The sequence below is a fragment of the Mastomys coucha genome, unplaced genomic scaffold (genome assembly GCF_008632895.1).
Source record: "Mastomys coucha isolate ucsf_1 unplaced genomic scaffold, UCSF_Mcou_1 pScaffold3, whole genome shotgun sequence".
Lineage (NCBI taxonomy): Eukaryota > Metazoa > Chordata > Mammalia > Rodentia > Muridae > Mastomys > Mastomys coucha.
In genome coordinates this window covers 12744394-12764567 of record NW_022196909.1, presented here as the reverse complement: position 1 = coordinate 12764567, position 20174 = coordinate 12744394, and the positions used below count along the sequence as shown (strand labels likewise).

The window sequence follows — 20174 nt, the reverse complement described above, 5'->3', positions numbered from 1 at the left end:
CACTGACTGCTTTTCCAGAGGTCCTGAGTTCAATTCCCAGAAACCACAACCATCTGTAATGGGATCCAATGCCCTCTTCTAGTATGTCTGAAGACAGCTACAGTATACTCATATTCATAAAGTAAATAAATAATTCTTAAAAGGGGGATATAAAACTGATAGAGCTACACATAATCTTTATATCTAATGAATAGGGAATACCTCAAAGGGGGGCAAAAGAATGTAGGAGCCAGAGGACCTGGACATTTGCAAGAAAGTGTCTCCTATACATGGCAGAGAAACTCCATCCATAAAATCCAAATAAACCCAGTACAGTGATGCCCCAGCTGACATCCAATGTGAACAGGAAAACCTAACAAGGCCCTACACCTAGATGAAGACTATAGACAATTACTGTTGCTGAGAGGAAATCAGTCTTCTCCAGGGAGGAGCCTTGGAGGTTATCAATCCTAGCTACTCAGCCTGAAACACATATACAAAGAGCAACACAAAACTGGACTCAGCAGGTGTATTTATACACACATACATACTCAAACCAAATTAAAGACGAGGAGGTCATGAATTTGAGAGGAAGTGGGGTTGAAAAGGCATGAAAAAGTTGGAGGGGGAGAGACAAGGAAAGAAATGATATACATATAGTACTATTATATAAAATTCTCAAAAAAATTAATAATAAAAAAGAATATTACAAAGCTAGTTCTGATGCTTCTACTCCTGACTCCTTAGTAACTTGGTCTGGTCTCGGGAGGTGAGCCTCTCCTGGATCCTTCTAGGGAAGATGACACATCTAAGTGCACGTGGGCGTCTAGCAACAGCACTGCTGCACTGTGCTGTTTGCTGCTGCTGTTCTCTGGGTCTCCTCCAGAGACAGTTTCACACAACTATTATCTACCTCATTCTATGACGTAGTGTTCTAATCCGCACTGTACACATGGATGCTTTTCTTTATTATGATAGTGTCCTCTGCTGTTTTTACAGTGAACTGAACTGTAACAAATACCTTTGTCTCCATGTCTTACAAAAGGGAGACCCTTTTTGCTATATCTAAGTAAATTTTACTTAGTAAGTCCACTAAACTACCAATCATGATATTACTGATCATCATTATTATTAATCATCATTAGTAGTAGTAGTAGTATTAATCACTATTGATTAAAAACTTAAAGCCACTTGCTCACCGGATTGTTTTTGAAGCCTAAGTGTCATTGTTCCATGGCACAGCCCAGAGAATGCCATGTGTGGGGCATCACAAAGACACACATGCTCAGGTGTGAGCAGGTAATAACTTTTATCAGGAAGTGACTGATAAAAGTGAACACTAAGTGCCCTACTGTTTTATCCATATTATCTAATCTAACACAGGGGCAAATATTTTCTTTGGCATAAAAGGACATTCAGGTTGGTTTGGCCTGACATTCATGTATTATACCTAATCTGGTACTTCTAATCTCATGCATACCTCTGCAGCCAGAGACCAATAAACCTTTTTATCTCCTACTAGTTTACTTTCTCCAGATATAAAGTTCTACCTCCATGCTAGAGGGCAGACCCCCTGCTGACATGATTTATGTTACTGTTTAACCCTCCAGGACCCAAGTTCAGAGCTTCTGGGGAGCCCACCACCCCTTCGTTGCTCACATTACTCCTTGGGACCCTCTTCCCCAGACCCTGTTAAAATCTGCCTCTCTAAGTCCATTCCAGCTTTTGGTGAATTTCTTCTCCATAAAATAGACTACAGATGTTTGAATATACTCCTTCCCCATGATCCTTTGATGATGTAACAGGCTGAAAATATCAGGGAAGCCAGGTTTCCCTAACTCAAGGTGTGACAAAAGTTATTTCCAAAACATTTAAAAATCTGTAAGAAATGCATAAATTAGAAAGAAACTGGAGAAAATTCAGATTCATTTTGTTAATCTTGGCACATGAAGAGGCAAACTTTGTTTTGGAAACTCAATGGGATATAAAAATAATGGTTTTCTTGGGTCTATAATTCTGAGCAAAACATCATGAAAGTATGATGTGGTAACAATGAAGAATGACTCGTAGAAACTGAATCACAGACATGATGGATTAATAAGGAAACACACAATAAAACTATATTTTGTTGTTGTGGTAACTAAATCAGATTTATTTGGACCTTGTTCCATGTAGGCCAAATGAGAAAACTCGTCATTGAGATATTGCTGGCATTATCAAGGCCAGGGAAATAAAATGCAAGATAAATCAGAGGAGGGTAAGGAAAAAGTAATTGTTCATAGAAACATCTTAAAATGCACCTTATTGGGACAGGGCAGGGTGGGAAAGTAACACCAAGGAAACAGAAGAAAATCTACCAACAATACACTTTTCAGTTGCTCCCCCAAATGAACTAAGAATTAATAAAAAAATATAGCTATATATTTTAAAGTATCATGGCTCAAAGCTAGGTTAGTCAATATACTTGTAATTTAAATTTAGTACAGTTGGGACATTTGCATGTAATAGAACGAGCTCTCGAGTGTTAGAGAAAGCACTGTGGAAGAAGAAGCTCCCCAGCCAGCAAAAAAGCGAAGAGGGTAGAAGAGCAGAGAAAGCAAAATATGTGAGCATAAATGGTATAGCTACAACACTGCAAAGAACTATCGCTGGGGCCTACGGACTCCCCCATTGCAAGGGCAAGGAGAACAGCGGGAGAGGTGAAGGAAAGAGGAGGTTGTGGGTCCCCTCTGTGTTACAGAATTTCACAAGTGCTTCCATGAGTTTTAAACTAAGGTCACTGGGTAGATGTTATGATAAGCAGGAAAAAGTTATGAATCTGCATAGGTGTGGTGCAATTCTGGAAACAGTAGTCTCTCTTTATGAGGGAGGCAGGGGGCATATCCCAAGAGCCCTGGTAGATGAATGAAACTACAGTCCAGGAATGTAGAACCCCACATACCTTTTCTATCTTAACTAAGCACTCAACCATTCATTATAACTTTTGTGGTTTGTAATAAAAATACATTTCATTTTCTTTTCCAACAATTTCACAGATAAGTTTTTTCTTCCCTTATATATATCTTTTCAACCCTAGCATATAATTCTATGTTTTTCCCTTATGAAGTATACAACAGTCTACGTTTTCATTTAAAGTAAGCACTTTATAGCTTCTCCTTGGCATACCCAAAATGTACATGTCACAATGTTTTATTTTATTTTTATGCATGGCGGGGCACCATGTGCCAGTCTGGTACCCACATTGAATACACCAGAACTGAAGTTACAAGTGGTTGTGAGCTGTCATGTAGGTCCTCTGAAAACGCAAGCAGTGATCTTAACCACTGACATCCTTCCGGGACCAGCATTCATACTTCTGTACTTTGGATTAGTAAGTAAATAAGAGTCCCTTGACTACAATCTCCACACTTTGACATTCAATGTAATAACACAAAGATCTACTATCTCATGGGTACTGTAGTAGCTTGAGGCAATGTTTTACTCAAGAGTAATAGACCATCTAACAACAGCAACAAAAACACACCAGACATAAAAAGCACTCTTTTGAATAGCTCATCAGGGTTGTCTAAGAGACTCCCAAAACATTACAGGCTATTGGCTTCTGCCCTTGGTTGTTCATCAATAATATGAGATGGAACTGTCTACTGCTGAAGACACCATGTACTTCTGACACAGGCCCAGCCCAAGTTAGATCTGACATGAAGGCCTCCTCTCTGAGGACTACCTTTATGATGCCAGAAGCAAAATGCAAGCTTCCAAAAGAAAAAAACAACCAATAGTCCTACCCAATTATGATGCTATGAACCACAACAGCATGAAACAATAACCCTAAGGGTGCAGTAGTGGCATGCATACCTTGGTAGTAATCAACAGCTCTCTAATTGAACTTAAGACCTGATCAATAACAGGGAAATCATTCCTGGTACTGGAAACCTAGACAGGAATAGTGAAGTCATGGATACTGACGGATCTTAAAGAACCTACAACCACCACTTTACTAAACCAACATAAACCCTAACAACATTCTAAATATTTGTTCTTATACATAGAGGTAAGTGGAGTCTTCATCCCTTATCAAGGAAACTTCTATTTGCAACAGATGAAGACTATGACAGAAAACCACAACCAATCAAAATGCCAAATTGTGAAGCTTAGCCCCAACTGATAAATCTACCACAAAACTTCTACACCTAAGGTTCAGGGATCATTGTGGAAAAATTATATGAGCCAGAGAAAAAGGGAGTTTGCTGTGAGAATGGCTCCTACAAATATAAGGAGCTATTTCTATCAAGTCTTACCAGGATGACTGCTTAAACATAAACTGAACAAGGATGGCACCAATAAACATGCTAACATAAATGGGGAAAAGCTCAAGAGGTCTCAACCTTATACAAAGAACTACAAACTAAAGTGAACCGAGGAATGCTGAGCTCAGGAAAAATAGTATTCCCCAGAGAAGAGTACATCAGCAGGATACCTAATACCAAATGGTCGGCCCTAAAAACGTACACATGCAAGCAACAATATACAAACAGAACAGGGTTATATTTTATGTGTATATACATATATATTTTTATACTATTATATACTATATATTACATAAAACATGTGAATTATGTATATTATACACAACACATATATGTAAATATATATTTTATAATGTGCATATATATTTATATATGCATATATATACACACACACACATACACAACAACAACTAAAGAAAAAGAAGAGGTCATGAATTTGAAAGAGAACAAGGTGGGTAGATATATGGGAGGGTTTGCATGGAGAAAAGGGAGAAATGTAATTATGATCTCAAAAAATAAAGAATAGCTTTAAAAGGATTTCTGCATAAAAGAAACATGAATTTATTTTGTTTTAATAGGTTTGTCTGGGAGTAGATCAAAACACATCAAGTAGAAACAATCCTTGGTCGGCCCTAAACATATTCATATGGGCAATACTAATTGGACTCCACTAGTTCTCTCTCTCTCTCTCTCTCTCTATATATATATATATATATATATATATATATATATATATCTGTGTGTGTGTGTGTGTGTGTGTGTGTGTGTGTATTGTGCACACGCACAATAGTTAGAAAGATCATTAATTTGAGAGGCAGTTGTGCAGGGGATAATAGAAGAATTGAGATGGGAAGATGGCATAAACAAGTTATACAGTACATTAATGTATGAGGCTCTCAACAATTGGGTTTTGTTTCTTTTTAAGAAAGAAAGGATATAGGATATATAACAGAAGATCACAGCTGAAATAAAGATCAGTAGAAAGAAAGCCACAAACAAGAAACAGAAAAGAATCACAGGACTGAGCCATGGGGAACTCTAGAACTTAATGCTGAAGAATTTACAAACAACTCTCAACTCTAAGAGTCAGAGAGAGACCTCTAAAGAGAATAAAGAAAACGTGCAAATGTGTAGACATTTGGCTAAGCATTAAGAGGCATGCCACTCCCACTCATTTACATACTCTGCTTTCCAGCAGCAATGGCAGTTACAGAGCTTCTGTCAGACCCCGGAACTCACAAACCTGACTACTTGAACCTTTAACACAAAGTATATCAAATCTTACTTTGAAAAAATAAGAGGGTAGGGAACTAGGAAAGTTCTGATCTGGTTAGTTTTTGCCAACTAGAAATGAACTAGAGTCACCTAGGAACTGGGACTCTCAACTGAAAAACTACCTCCATCAAAATGGCCTGTGGGCACGTCTATGGGTCAGTTTTTTAATTAATGATTGATGAAGGAGTGCCCAGCCCCACCGTGGGTGGTGTCACTTGTGGGTAGGTGGTCCTGAGTCGTGTAAGGAAGCAGGCTGACCAAGCCGTGGGAAATACGCCAGTAAGCAGCATTCCTGCAGTCTCTGCTTCAGCTCCTGCCTCCAGGTTCTTGTCTTGACCTGCCTTTGCTGCCCTTGATGATGGACTGTAAAGTTAAGATGAAATAAATCCCTTCATCCTCAAGTTGCTTTAGGTCAGTGTCTATCACAGCAAAGAAACTCAAAGACCTAAGTGTTAGAAGCGTGCCCCTTCATTGGTGTAATACCCAAAGGAGGGAACATGAGGTCGAGATTACCACAGTGCTAAGATACTTTCGAGTGTGCCCTCAACAAAGTCTGTTGTGATGCTGGTCTGTTTCTCTCTTTTGCTTCCTGACTCTCAAAAAACTCTCTCTGGTTTACTACTCAGTCCCTACCAACACGCGAGTCTCTGACACATGCCTAATGTACTGAGGTAAACTGCTCCTGGAATAAAACCTCCAAGACTGAGTCAAAGTAAGCTTGTATTTGTCACAGGTAATTTAGCGTAACAGAAAGGCGGTGTTCCTTTTCTCCTTGCTGGAAGAAAACACCTAAGAAAAGCAACTTAAGGCTCAACAGCACTGGAGTAGTCAACTGTGACAGAAATCATGGTGGCAGGAGTCTACGGCAGCATTATGTCCGCAGTTAGGAAGCAGAAAGGGATGAAATGAATGCTGGTACCTAGTTTGCTTTCTCCTCCTTATTCGCTCAGGGCCCCAGCCAACAGAATGATGCCCTATCCATTCAGGATGTGTTCCTTGTTCAGTTAAATCTTTCTGCAGATACCCTCATGAACACATGATGATTATAAATCCCATCATGTGACAATGAAAATTAGTTATCATAGGTGAAAAAATAATTTAAGGTCAAAATGTTTTAGTGAGACTGTTGGTACGATTTTCCTCTATCTCGTATTAAGAGTGGAACCTTGGGACAGTTTGGTGTCAAGTATGGAATTTTTGCCAGGAAGAATTATGGAGCCGGTAACGATCCCGCTACCCCAGGCCCAATTGGGGAAGTGGTCAGTGGCCACTTACCCGAAATCTCACATGGCTAGTTGGCTTTATCTCCTGCCTTTCCTGCATCCTATCCCTCCTACCAAGGTTGAGGAGTACCCACCCTTTGAGGTAACCACAGCATTTTAAAAATAAGCTAATGTGTGTATCTTTCATTCAAGGATCCAAAGATAGCTCCCGAGCAGGTGCTCATGTGCGATCTGTCCTACAACTATAAGGAAGACAGTAGATTAGTATACTGTATGAAGGTTAGTACAGTATGAGTGAAAAGCATAGAGGAGAAAAATATAGCAACAGAGAAATACAGCAGTTAACTGTCTCCTGGTCATCACCTGTGCTACAATGGGGGCCTAAAAAAGGCAGTAAGCTTTGAAACACAGCTCCCCTACATCTCCTCTGGGAAAATTTCAAACAATAACAAAGTTCAGTCAGCAGAGATGGCAGAAATAGGACTTGGACCAGAATAGACATAGAGTGAGTAGGGTGCCCAGGTACACAGGGACCTACAATACTACAGCATAGGTGGGAAGCAGGCTTGACCCAGAGTAAGACACCCAGGTATGTGAGATCATCAAAAATGCAGTGGCAGAGGCTTCAGAAGCAAGGAGCAAGTCAGCTGTAGACTCAGGGTAGGACATCCAGGCATGTGAGGACCCACAGCAATATGAGAAGAGGGGAGCAGGCAGGATGTGACCAGAGTCGGATGCCTCAGCATGCAGAGACTCAAAACATTCAGATAAAGTGGCAGAAGTGGGAAGCAAGTTAGAGCTGACCTAGATTAGGGCACCCAGGCACACCATCGTATGTGACAACAGAAGCAGAGCCCAGCCAAGGGTATGTTGACACTGGATAGTGTGTTATCACTGATAGTTGCTGATTCTCAGGGGAAGACCAGGGACAGTGCCATAGTTCTGAGTGCCAATCTCACAGCAGAAGAAAAAAAGGGGGGACAGGAGGTTGAACTAAAAAAATGGAAGTCAAGAAAAGATAAGGAGGCCGTGCAGTGGTGGTGTACACCTTTAATCCCAGCACTTGGGAGGCAGAGGCAGGCGGATTTCTGAGTTCGAGGCCAGCCTGATCTACAGAGTGAGTTCCAGGACGGCCAGGGCTATACAGAGAAACCCTGTCTCGAAAAAACAAAAAAAGAAAGAAAGAAAGAAAGAAATAAGGAGAAAGGAAGGAAATTTTAGAAGTTCAAAGAAGACATGGATGCACCCCAAGAGAAGAAAACAATAAAATAGGGAAGTGAATTTCAGATATGAAAAGGCTACACAGAGATGTCTTTAAAAAATTTTTTTAAGTAAGACTAAAGAAAAAGACTTTAATAAAGAGAGAACCGGTAAAGAAAAGCCAAATTGAAATGATACTGAAAAGGAAAAGAAAACGTAATGAGCCAAATGTAAAGCCCAGAGACAAGCTTCACCAGCAGTATGGACAACGTGGGAAACAAGAGTATCAGTGCTTTGAAGACAATGTAGAGGAACTGGATCTTTCCACCAAAGTCAGTGAGTGGGAGAAAGGAACACAAGAGACTCTGGGGTCACCATGAAAAGACCAAATTTATGAATTATGGAGATAGAAGAATTCCCTGCCCACGGCAAATATTTCCCATTCTAGAGAAAATGGTACTCATCCAGATATAAGAGGCCTAACAGAACATCAATGGACAGGACCAGAAAAAACCTCTCCATGTCATATTACAGTTAAAATTCTAAAAACAGGATACAGAAGGGGTATTTTTCCTCATTAACTTCAGCTGCTGACCAGTCTTCTGAGGAAGTCCCATGTCTATAAGATAATGTCTTGACTGATGATTGATATGGGTGGCCCAGTCCTCTGTAGATCACACCACCCCTGGGTAGGTGGTTCTGGACTGTATAAGAAAACAAGCTGAGCATGAGCCTACGAGCAAGTCTGAATTGGAGCCAGCAAGCTCTGTTCCTACATGGTTCCCACCCTGACTTGCTTCAGTGATGCACTGTGACCTCAAAGTGTAAGGCAAATAAATCCATTCCTCCCCCACATTTCTTTTAGTCTGCATATTTAATCACAGCAACCAAGTAATCCAAGCAGAGTAATAACTGATGATTCAATACAAAGTTGTTAAGTCAAGAGAGGCTGAGAGATTTATATTCTGAGTTCTAAAAAACCAAAAACTGTCGATCTAGACTATTATTCTTGGTAAAATTACCTGTTTTAATTGAAAATTTAAAACTTCACATAATTAAAACTAATGGGATTTGTGACCACTAAGCCAAATAATGGAAGAAGGTTTACTACAGAATACTGTATGGAATGGAAGGAAGATTGCAAACTGAAGAGAAAATACCCAGAAGACCAAAGGGGGTAAATAAATACCAGAAAAATAAGAGATTTAGGAAAACACTACAAAATTAAATAAAATTATAGAAACCAATACACATATTTCAGAAATAACTATGAATATTAGTGGTCTCAATTCCTCAACAAAAGACACTGTATTAGAGAGCAAGTTCCATCTTTTTGCTTTCTCTCTGCTAGGTTTCATATACAGCTCAGAACTTCCTGCCAGGGGTGGCACTGCCAACAGTGGATTGGGTTTTCCTACATCAACTAACAATCAAGATAATCCTCACAGGCATGGCCACAGACCAATCTGATCTGGGCAATCTATCCATTAAGACTGCCACAGATGACCCGAACTATGTCAAGGTATAAGCTTAAATTAAGGAAGATACCCGTGAGTAACGTTTTGTATATATACAGATACAGTACTACCTTAGTAACAACTAACCTCAATGAAACATCTTTCTAACTGAACTTTCAAACATATTCTACATGCTAGAGATGGCTCAGTGGTTAAGAGAACTGACTGTTCTTCTGGATGTCCTGGGTTCAAATCTCAGCAACCACATAGTGGCTCACAACCATCTATAATGAGATAGGATGCCCCCTTTTGGTGTGTCTGAAAAAAGCTACAGTGTACTTACATATAATAAATCTTTAAATAATTCTGGCCTAATTTGTGCTCAAAATAATGTTCTTGCTAATTAATATGCATGCGGCAAAACAAAAATATCACTCTGCATAACATTCATTTGTCCTTGAAAAAATGTAAGTATAGACAACTCACAAAATATTTAGGTATCTGTGAATAAATTCTATACTTACATTTTCACAATATATCACCTCTTTCTATATATAACTACCTAACTAGAAAAAGGATTTTTCACAGCATCCATAAATATGGAGGGTAGACTGAACTAGGAATTTTAGGTTTTGTTTTGTTACTAGAGATAATGTCTCTCTACCTAACCCAGACCAATTTGAACTTACTATGTATCCTAAGCTGACCTTGAATTTTTATCATCTTCCTGCCTCATCCTCCACACACACACACACCACCCCCCACCCCCACACCAAAGTGCTTAAAGGTATTTGTCACCATAAGCTTAACCTGGCTCCTCTATTATCATTAGCATATACCATTTATATAAAATAATGGTTTTATGACATTTTTAAACATGTAAACAATATTTGATGCTATTCTCTGTCCCCCTTTTCAGCCTCCCTTAACTCTCTCTTAAATCCTACTGGTCTCCCAAGACAGAAAAAAATATGGACGTATCCAAATCTGCATTCCAATTTAGAAGCAAACCAGCATACCACATCCCATCTCCCAACCACCACCACACACACACACACACACACACACCTGTAACAACTCAAACCCCTTCTTACTTTTTAAGTGTATATTTTAACTTATGAATTATTGTAGCTGTTGTAAAAAGTTGCTTTTTGGTTTTGTGGGCTTTTTATTTTAGCTACTTTGTGGGTTCTTCCTGGGGTCTTTCTTTATCTGTCTCCTAACAATACTAACAATATCTCCTCTGGCTCAGCTCAGCTTGTCCTAGCTCCACTATCATCACCTGTCTTCTCTGACCCTACTCTTCTATCTCCTGACCCCACTTCTGACTGTTCTGCAATCTACTACTCTCTCTACTTCTATTACCCTATCTCCCTTACTACTCTCTCCACTACTATTACCCTATTTATCTCCCTTACTCCTCTCTCCCTTTCCTCTCAGCCTCTGCTGGCTTTTATATCCTCTCCTGTTCCCCAAAGTCTAAAAGCCAACTGACACTGAAGAGCATAGGGTCATTTAAAGCCCATATTTCCTATTGCATATTATGTTCTTACTTCAATTATTCACATTATTCATTACTCACACCTGACACACATGAAAATAACCTGAGCCTCCTCTACGACATATACCTCTGCCAATAAACCCTCCTCAAGCACATCCATAGCTGACTAGACGATGGCTGCATCAACTCTAAGCTGCAATCTGTTTCGCTCTGTCTCAGGCCTGGGTATCACAGGAACTAGGATTCTCTAAAGGGAAGAAGCTCTGGATTGCACTAAGTGTCCTAGGGCTGAGCTGCAATCTGTTTCACTCTGTCTCAGGCCTGGGTATCACAGGAACTAGATTCTCTAAAGGGAAGAAGCTCTGGATTGCACTAAGTGTCCTAGAGCTGAGATCACAGGCTTTATAGTCTTCCTTCCAGCGTGGTTATGTTATACATAGCAAAAGCCACTGCCTTCTCTCACAAGAGTTCTCAAACATCTTCCATGCTAATAGAAATAAACAGACATAACAGTGACTTGCCCAAGCCTGAGTCCACTGTCGCCCCCGCCGCCCCACATCACTGCTCTCTAAGGCTGCATGTCAAACATGCTCCTTGACTTCACATTACATTTTTATCTCAACTTTGCTTTACTTTTAAAAACACTTCCCCCAATTATTTCTTTATTCCTTAAAAGGTCTTAAGAATCTGTATAAGGAAAACTGGAAATCCTAGAATTCCTAGTTACTGTGAATTCATGATTACTGTGACAATATAGTAACCACATTTCTCAACAGAACCCCTAACATATATATTGTTTAAAAACTATAGTACCTAGAAAGAGAACTGGCACTATTCCAGAACACCCAACACCAGGATTTTTCAGGATGAAGTTATAGCCTCTGTACCTTCATTTATCTATGAAGGTACAAGAAATCAAAGTTTCATCTCGCTGAAGAATTAGATGGTACTGGTAAATCTCTAAATGGGTGGTAATACTTTTTTATGAGAGAATTTTACTAGACAGCCATTAAGGTCTGAATATCTTAAATATTACCCTTTTTTTCCATGTCAATGATCATGGTCCAATTTCACACAGAAATCACAGCATTTATCTTTGTCATTATTTTTATTTTAGTCTACTGAAATAAATTCTACAACTAAAATGAAGCATAGGAAGGTAATAATAAGAGTCACTTGTTTCAGGTAAGTAGAAAGTTATTTGGGAAATGTTTATTGGAGTAATGTTGCTTGAGATTAAGAATCCGACAAAAATACTACCAATGCCAAAGGATTTAATAGAGTTAGTTAAGAGGATTAATTTCATTAATATTGGATAAGAGAAATATTAGAGTTTCTTAAAGTAGCAAAAAAAAATCATTAACTGCATGCAGGTGTCAGGGAAGTAGAAATAGATTCTATTCTACCCCCCCACCCCGCGACATCTGGAAGATTCCATGTACAGTCCTAAAATAATGGGAACAAAGGCAAGATTACAAGAGATTGGTATTATGAAAATAGTATGACCACTCGGATAACTATGGCTTATACCCCATATCAACTAAGATAAGTTATTCAAAAGTTATTTGAACCGCACAAAACATGGGATCGGTCACGTGTTCTTTTCATTACAAGGGATGGGAAAGCAAAACAAAACCGCCAAGCAGTAACAGCAAAACCGCGAGCTTTCGGGAAAGCTAAGGAAGCCGACTTCCCGGCTAGTAGCCATCCATGTACGTGTACACCACTGCACAAAAAATCAGGCGGATTCCAAGGCCGGATTTAAATAAAAATAAAAGTAAAAAAAGTAAAAATAAAAATTTAAAAACCGTTACAAAGTGATAGGCATCAATCACCATCCTGGATTTCACTTACCACCACCCCCCTTCGGCCAGGACCAGGAAGCCTGGAAATCTGTAACTCCCCCCCGCCCCCACAACACGCAGTCGCTCGCCAGAGCTCCACAGCCCTCGCCCCGGAGCGACAGCGAGCCCCCCTCTCCAAGCCTCGCGGAGTCCCGGAGCCGCACGGTCACAATCCCGCTGGCCCAGAGGCGACCGGGCGGGGAGGGGACTCGGGGAGTTCCCCCCCGAGACCGGAGGGAACTCAAGGGCGCGGGGCTCACCAGCTGCCGCTCCTCGTCGCATGTGGCCATTGCCCTGGCGAGACGTAGGGACCACGGTGGTCTCAGGGCGGACGCAAACCCCAGTCCCGGGCCGCTTCAGAAAGAGACCCTCTGGGCGTAACTGGCGGGGCCCGGGGCGTGGCCCGGCGCCCCGCAGCCGTTAATGGGCGGGGCCGAGGGGAGGGGTGGGGACGGCGTTGGGAACGCGCCAGGGACTGCCAGGAGTTCCCGCGCTGCGAGCGAGCTTCTCCCGGGTGTGCCCCGCCGGGTGTGTGAGACGAAAAGCCAAGAGTGCAGGGATTGGGGGGGGAAAAGACTAGAAACGTGAGCCTGGAAGGAGGAAAGCTCTAGGTCCGTCCACTCGCGCCACGGGCGGAAACAGCGGCTGCGAGCCCGCGCGGGGCCCGGAAGTGGGCGTGGCCTCGGGCCCCAGACCGGCGCAGAGATTGAGTTCCCCCCCCAAGCGGAAGTGGGTGTGGCGGGGCGTGTCGACTGGGACACTGCCCCGGTAAGGCGGCGTCTGCGCTCGCGGGACTCCAGACTCTTAAAAAGCTGGGCTCGCGCGCTGCGGTTGCTGCCAGCCACTGAGAATCCAGCCGCTCTCTCTCGGGTCCTTCCCTCCAGTCGCCCGGCCATGGGATCGGGCTGAGCCGTCCCTGGGGGCTGAGGAGCCGAGCCGCGGTGAATGGAGGGGTCGCTGGAGCTGAGCTCGGAGTCGGTCCTGCGCTTTCTCGCCGAGCGCGGGGGCCGGGCCCGACACTCGGAATTGGTGCGACACTTCAGGGACGCCCTGGGTGGCCAGAGCGAACAGCGCGCCCGCGCCCGCGAACGCTTCAAGGACCTGGTCAACGCCGTGGCCACCGTGCGCACCGATCCCGCCGACGGTGCCAAGTATGTGCATCTCAAGAAAAGGTTCTGTACCGGGGAGTCCCCCCCGCCTGCGGCCGCGCTCCCCCCGGACCCCCCGCGGATCGAGGTGACTGAGGAGCCCCAAGTCCCGGACCTTCCAGCGGAGCCATGCGAAGGCAGCCAGCTCCGGGAAGAGGCAGATCCGCAGTTGTCTCTCGGACAGGACGGCGAACGGAGCGACCAGGAGCCTCCGGCCCCTGCTCAAGGTGGGGCCCAGGGTAAGGACTCGCCGCCACAGGAGGTCGAGACCGGGTCCTTGGCGTCGGGCCCCGGGGGCCCCGGGTCGAGCGAGAACCTTAAACTCCCTCCACAGGGCGGCGAGGAGGCTGAAGGGGGCAGTTCCCCTAGTGGGCCAAATACACCCAGGTCGGCCCGTCCGAACTTTCGGGACCTGGCGAAGGGCAGCTCCCCGCAGCTAAAGAGGAGCGTGGGTCCCGGGGACGGTAGCGCTGGGAGCATCAGCTCAGGAGGTCGCAGCAGAGGAGGGGGCGACTCCGACAGCGCATCGTTAGCTTCTTCGTCCGCCGAAGAGGAGAGCAGCGGCGGGAGCTCGGTTACCCTGGATCCTCTCGAGCACGCCTGGATGCTCTCGGCTTCCGAGGGCAAGTGGGCCAGCCTAGAAGGGCTGCTCACTTGTGAGCCCAGCCTGCTCTCGAAGCGAGACTTCATCACCGGCTTCACTTGTCTCCACTGGGCGGCCAAGCACGGCAGGCAGGAGCTCCTGGCCATGTTGGTCAACTTTGCCACCAAACACCAGCTGCCAGTGAACATCAACGCCAGGTCGAGCGGGGGCTACACCGCCCTCCATTTGGCAGCGATGCACGGGCATGTGGAGGTGGTGAAGTTACTAGTGGGGGCCTACGACGCAGATGTAGACGTCAGGGACTACAGCGGGAAAAAGGCCGCTCAGTATCTGAGCGAGAGCATTGCAGAGGAGATAAAGAACCTGGTGGGAGCCCTGGACGAAGATGATGGAGACAGCCCTGCCGACCGCGGGAATGGGCGCTGGAGACTTTCAAAGTTGCTCCCATCACACATCGCTCACAAACTTTCCCCGGTCGTGGAAGACGGAGCTGAACATCACCACCACCTCTCCGACGGATGGACTGGAGGAAGCAGAGCAAAGGATTCAGGTCGCAAAACTTCGGGCAGCTCGAGTGGACGGATAAAACCACGACTCAACAAAATCCGATTCCGAACCCAGATCATTCATACCACTCCCTCCTTCAAGGATGCTGAACCGACCCTGGAGGAAGGGGAGGAGGAGGAGGAGGAAAAGTCTCTTCGAGGCAACTCATCTTCCTTTAAACTGAGACCGAAGTCCAATGTATTTGGGTAAAAATAATAATAATTCGTGCTAGAAATGCTAAGGCTTATTTATCTTCAAGGTAGAATAATACCGAGTATGGATAAGAAGCAGAAAAGACCAGATAAACTTGCAGGCTTGGGGTGGATCTGTAATAATCCTTTCAGGATAGCATTCTGGGGCAAGAAAATGTCTTTGAAGTGATTCATAATGCACTGATTTGTGCCTCTTCCCCGACCCCACCCTTGTTAACCTGGAACTTGTGAGAACTGGAATTATTGATGACTAAGAATCCCTTTGCTTTTTTAATCTTTACTAGATACCGAACAGAGTAAGGGCCATGAGGAAATGCAAAACGCGTGGTAATGCAAACTGAACCTGCCAATGTTTGTAAGTGAATGAAACTAGAGGCTGCCCTGATTTTCTACTGTTTGCACTTGCTTAAGGTGCTAAAGAAGGTCGAGGTCAGAGTTGAAATGTGAAACTACAAATGAGAATTATGTGAATGGAGATGGGAATCCCATTGATAGCATCTTACTTGTATTGTAAGTAGGAGTTCCCATTTTTTTAAAGCAGTTTTACTTTTAATCACTGAACTGAAGAAAGAAGCAGCATTTGCTTTTGAGTTACTGTAATCTGGTTTGTGCCTATATAACACTATTCAAAATGCGGTACCTTATTAACCACAAACTTTCGGTTCAATAGAAGAACACATAGCAACCTATGGTACTTTTTTTTTTAAATGTGTGTGTCTTGTTGATTATCACCAACTAGTTTTGCTACTCTTAAATTCTAAACTTCGTGGGTTTGTATTCTGGGGATTCTTTTTGATGAAGCTTACAATACTTAGACTGATAGACTTATCACCTAAACCATTCCTTGTTTAGAAAATAGCAAAACTCAGCATACGCATTAATAAGCCTGTGCTTCTGTGAAGTAATTATTGAATCAACTTAACATGTTTCTCATGGAAGAGACATTTTAGTTTTATTACTACATTCATAGTCTCTATGCTTTGTAGCAACATTTTACAAATGTGCAAAATACTAAATCTTTCACTTTTCTTAAGTTTCTTTGTATCTACTCAAAGAGCTATGGTGTAGTTACAGAAAGCCTAGATAGTCTGCCCATTTAAGAATGGGCAATTTATTATACTTTATAAAAAGAAAGAGAAATGGGACCATTTCTGTATTTCAGTGCTGCTAGCTATTGAATTTCCTTATATATAATTGAAAAATACTATTCCTTAAAACTAAAAGCTTTTACAACTGTGATCCTTAATTACATTCCATTCATTTTTGTTAAGAGTAAATGACTTTATAATTATTTTAAAATTTAACTTACAAACATATTAAATCTTATAACAAGATTAGAAACTTCTGTGGGAGACTGATTTGACCAAATCCTTCTCTCTCAGTCTTTCTGGCTTGATGACTGAAACCTAAGTTGTTAGAGCCAACAACATAGAATGCACAGTGATCAGCCAGGCCTGCAGAGTGGAGGAGACTGCATGGTTATATAGAGCTGCTCGTCATTTTGTTGTTAACTAACCTCCTCACGGCATAGAAACTCCTAACAAATTTGTCACATCTCAAAATAGCACTTGTTTAAATATGGATTGAAGATGCTCATGAACTATAGAAGTTGTGGCTAAAGATATGGCTCAGTGTGTATGAGCACTTGTTCTGCAAGCATGAGGACCTATGACTGAATCCCCAGCACCCATCTAATAGGGTATGCATAGTTGAGGGTATGAGTAACCTAACATGAGGAACTGAGACAGGCAGATCCTCAGAATCCAGTGGCCAGCCAGCCTACCTGAGATCAGTGACTTCTGGATCAGGGAGGCTGTTCCGAGGCAGTAAGGGAGGCATAGAGGAAGTCACCTGACATTCTACTCTGGCTTCAGAATAATCACACATGGGTGCTCCCAAAAATTCTCGTGCCTACAGGACACACAGACACACACACACATAAGTTGCTACCGCTTATGTGCCTTTGTTTTTGTTTTAGGATTTAAGAAGTAGATCGTGTATGTTGATGAGCACTTTTTCTGTACACTTAAGTTAAAAGCCAATGTAGAAAGCAATCATGTGTTCCATGTCTAGACGCGTTAACTTTAACTAGTGCAGAATACGCTTACTGTTCTCATCAAGGACTTTTAAATTCCATGCTAAGATAAGGCAACTATCACTTAACTTGCTTTTCACACTAGAGGTTTAAAACTTTGATAAAACATTCAATTTTTTTTCTGAAGTCATCCCTGGCCAGGCCAAAGAGCTCAGCAGATAAAAGTGGTTGTCTTACAAGCTCAATGACCTGAGTTTGGTCCTAGAACCCACAGTGGATGGAGAAAACTTAACTCTTGAAAATTGTCCTCCAGCCTCCACATGTGTGCCATGGTGTCTGCACACCTGTACTCACACACCTGGTACACACACAAATACACAAAACTAATTAGTTTAAATTTCAAAAGCACCAGAAGGAACTCTGGGCATTCCTTGTCATAATGTACTTTATGCAGTAAATATAACATTTTAAGCTACTTAACTCCATTCCTCTTTTTTTTTTTTCAATTTCCAAATCAAGAGTAGAAAAAACAATCTGTATAATTTGATAATCATGAAGTTGTATCTCTCAGTAGTGGCAATACGTAAATATAGGCATCTGTTGACAAGAGACAGCATAGTTTCAAAACAAGTTTATGTGTCTCCCGGTACGCTTAAAACTATGAATGTCAGTTGGCTTTTATGGTATGTAAAGTGCAGCTAATGTGGTACTGGTTATTCACACCTGAAATATTGGAATGTAATGTTTGTCTTTTGTTTTCTTTAAGTATGTGAAAGTCTGTGAGTTTAAGAATCTGTGAAGTTTGTCAAAATAAAATGTTCACAGTAGAGACCAAATTGCTAAGTTTCTGTGGTTCTTTAGCTGCTTTACATGCGCAGCATTTTATGGTTGGCAAAATGCTTCTCAAAGTTTCAACTTTGTTTGGTTCTTTTCCTACCTTCTAAGGATACAGTTACACAGTGTCCCTAATTTATAGGTAGAAAATGAACACTTGGGGCCTACAGAGTCTTCCTTTGTGCAATTTTTGTCTTTCCTGTACATTAAGTTGTCAGAGTTTTTAGGAAAACTTCTTTAGCTTGGCGGCAATAATGAAGGAGTCTCTTTAACAAACATCAGAACCTTTTAAGATGAAAAACATGAAGGTTGGGAAGTGGCTCAGTCGGTAAGGTGCTCACAGGCATGGACAGAGGCTAATAACCTAATCAAGGTAATCCCTCACAGACATGCCCAACTGCTTGGCTCTCAGGTGAATCTAGATCCTGGCAAGTTAATCAGTCTTAGCCATCGCCGAGGTTAAGTTAAAGCCTCTAGGAATTTGCTGAAAACCAATGTTCCTTAAATTCTGCCAATTGCAGGAAGATATATGAAACTCTTGATCATGTTAAGCTAAATAAGCTAGACTCAGAAAAGTATCTCATGTTCTCACTCATGCAGGATCTAGGTTATTGTATATATGTATGTATATGTATATATACATATGTATATGTACACATATATATATACACATGCACGCACATACACACATGAAGGAAATTGAAGGGAAATTATTAGGAAAAAGGGACAAAAGGAAGGAAGAAGGGAACAAGAAAGATCACGTGAATATAAGCAAAGTATACATTACACATGTAAAAATGTCATAATAGCACCTGTTATTTTGGTTGTTTTATTGTTTATTTTCTTTTTTACTTAATTTACTTTTTCATTCACCTCACGCGCTCTTCACAGCAGCCTACCTCCCTCCTCCTATTACCACTTTCGTAAGTACCTGCCCCCACTCCCCCTTCCCCTTCTCCTCAGAGAAGGGGAAGCACCCTTTGAGTACCACCCTGCCCTAGGATATCAAGTTGAAGCAGAACTAAGTACATCCTCTCTCACTGAGGCCCAACCAGGCAGTCCAGCTAGGTGGAGGGGATCCACTGGCAGGCAACAGGAGTCAGAGACAGCCCCTGCTCCAATGGTTAAGGAAGTCACTTGAAGACCAAGCTGAACATCTGCTACAAATGTGTAGGGGGTCTACATCCAGCCCTTGTATGCCCTTTGGTGGCGGTTCAGTCTCTGTGAGCCTCCATGGGCCCAGGTTAGTCGACTCTGTAGGTCTTCTTGTGGTGTCCTTGACCCCTCCAGCACGCTCAATCCTTCCCCCAACTCTTCCACATGCCTGATGTTTTGCTGTGGGTCTCTGCATCTGTTTCTGTCCACTGCTCGATGAAGCCTCTCAGGAAACAGTTATGTTAAGTTCCTGTCCGCAAACATAGCAGAGTAACATTAGTAGGGACAGGTGCTGGCTCTCTCCCATGGGATGGGTCTCCAGTTGGACCACTCATTGGTTGGTCTTTCCCTCAGTCTCTGCTCCATCTTTATCCCTGGGCATCTTGTAGGCAGGGCAGATTTGGGGCCAAAGGTTTTGTGGGTGTGTTGATGTTTCCCTCCCTCCACTGGAAGTCCCCCTGGCTACAGGAGGTGGTCACTTCTGTCTCCATATCCCCTGCTGCTAGGAGTCTCACCTAGACCAGGCAGTGGTGGCTCATGCCTTTAATCCCAGCACTTGGGAGGCAGAGGCAGGCAGATTTCTGAGTTTGAAGCCAGCCTGGTCTACAGAGTGAGTTCCAGGACAGCCAAGGCTACACAGAGAAACCCTGTCTCGGGGGAAAAAAAAAAAAAAAGGAGTCTCAGCTAAGGTCACCCCCATAGACTTCCAGGAGCCTTCCCCATCCCCCCAATCCCAGACCACTAGCTAGTTCCAAAGATGTCCCCTACCAATTTCCTCTCTCTCTCTCTCTCTCTCTCTCTCTCTCTCTCTCTCTCTCTCTCTCTCTCTCTCTCTCTCTCTCTCTCTCTCTCTC

At 42.8% G+C, this 20174-nt stretch overlaps 2 protein-coding genes across 4 annotated transcripts in view; one reads left to right on the top strand and one right to left on the bottom strand.

The window, feature by feature from the left end:
* The window catches only part of Septin10 (septin 10), a 96929-nt gene extending 83459 nt beyond the window's left edge, over window positions 1–13470 (bottom strand). For 2 of the 3 annotated variants that reach the window (XM_031347714.1, XM_031347715.1), the window contains exon 1: window positions 13047–13469. In XM_031347714.1, coding sequence (XP_031203574.1) covers window positions 13047–13076 — 30 coding nt within the window. In that variant the 5' untranslated portion in view covers window positions 13077–13469. Of the gene's footprint in view, window positions 1–13046 lie in introns of all 3 variants that reach the window. The other variant, XM_031347716.1, reaches the window with a different exon arrangement.
* A 50-nt stretch (window positions 13471–13520) lies between these two features.
* On the top strand, window positions 13521–18167 carry Sowahc (sosondowah ankyrin repeat domain family member C). The gene has a single exon (XM_031347713.1). The coding sequence runs from the start codon at window positions 13732–13734 to the stop codon at window positions 15292–15294; it is 1563 nt and encodes a 520-aa protein (XP_031203573.1). The 5' UTR covers window positions 13521–13731; the 3' UTR covers window positions 15295–18167.
* Window positions 18168–20174: the final 2007 nt, after the last annotated feature.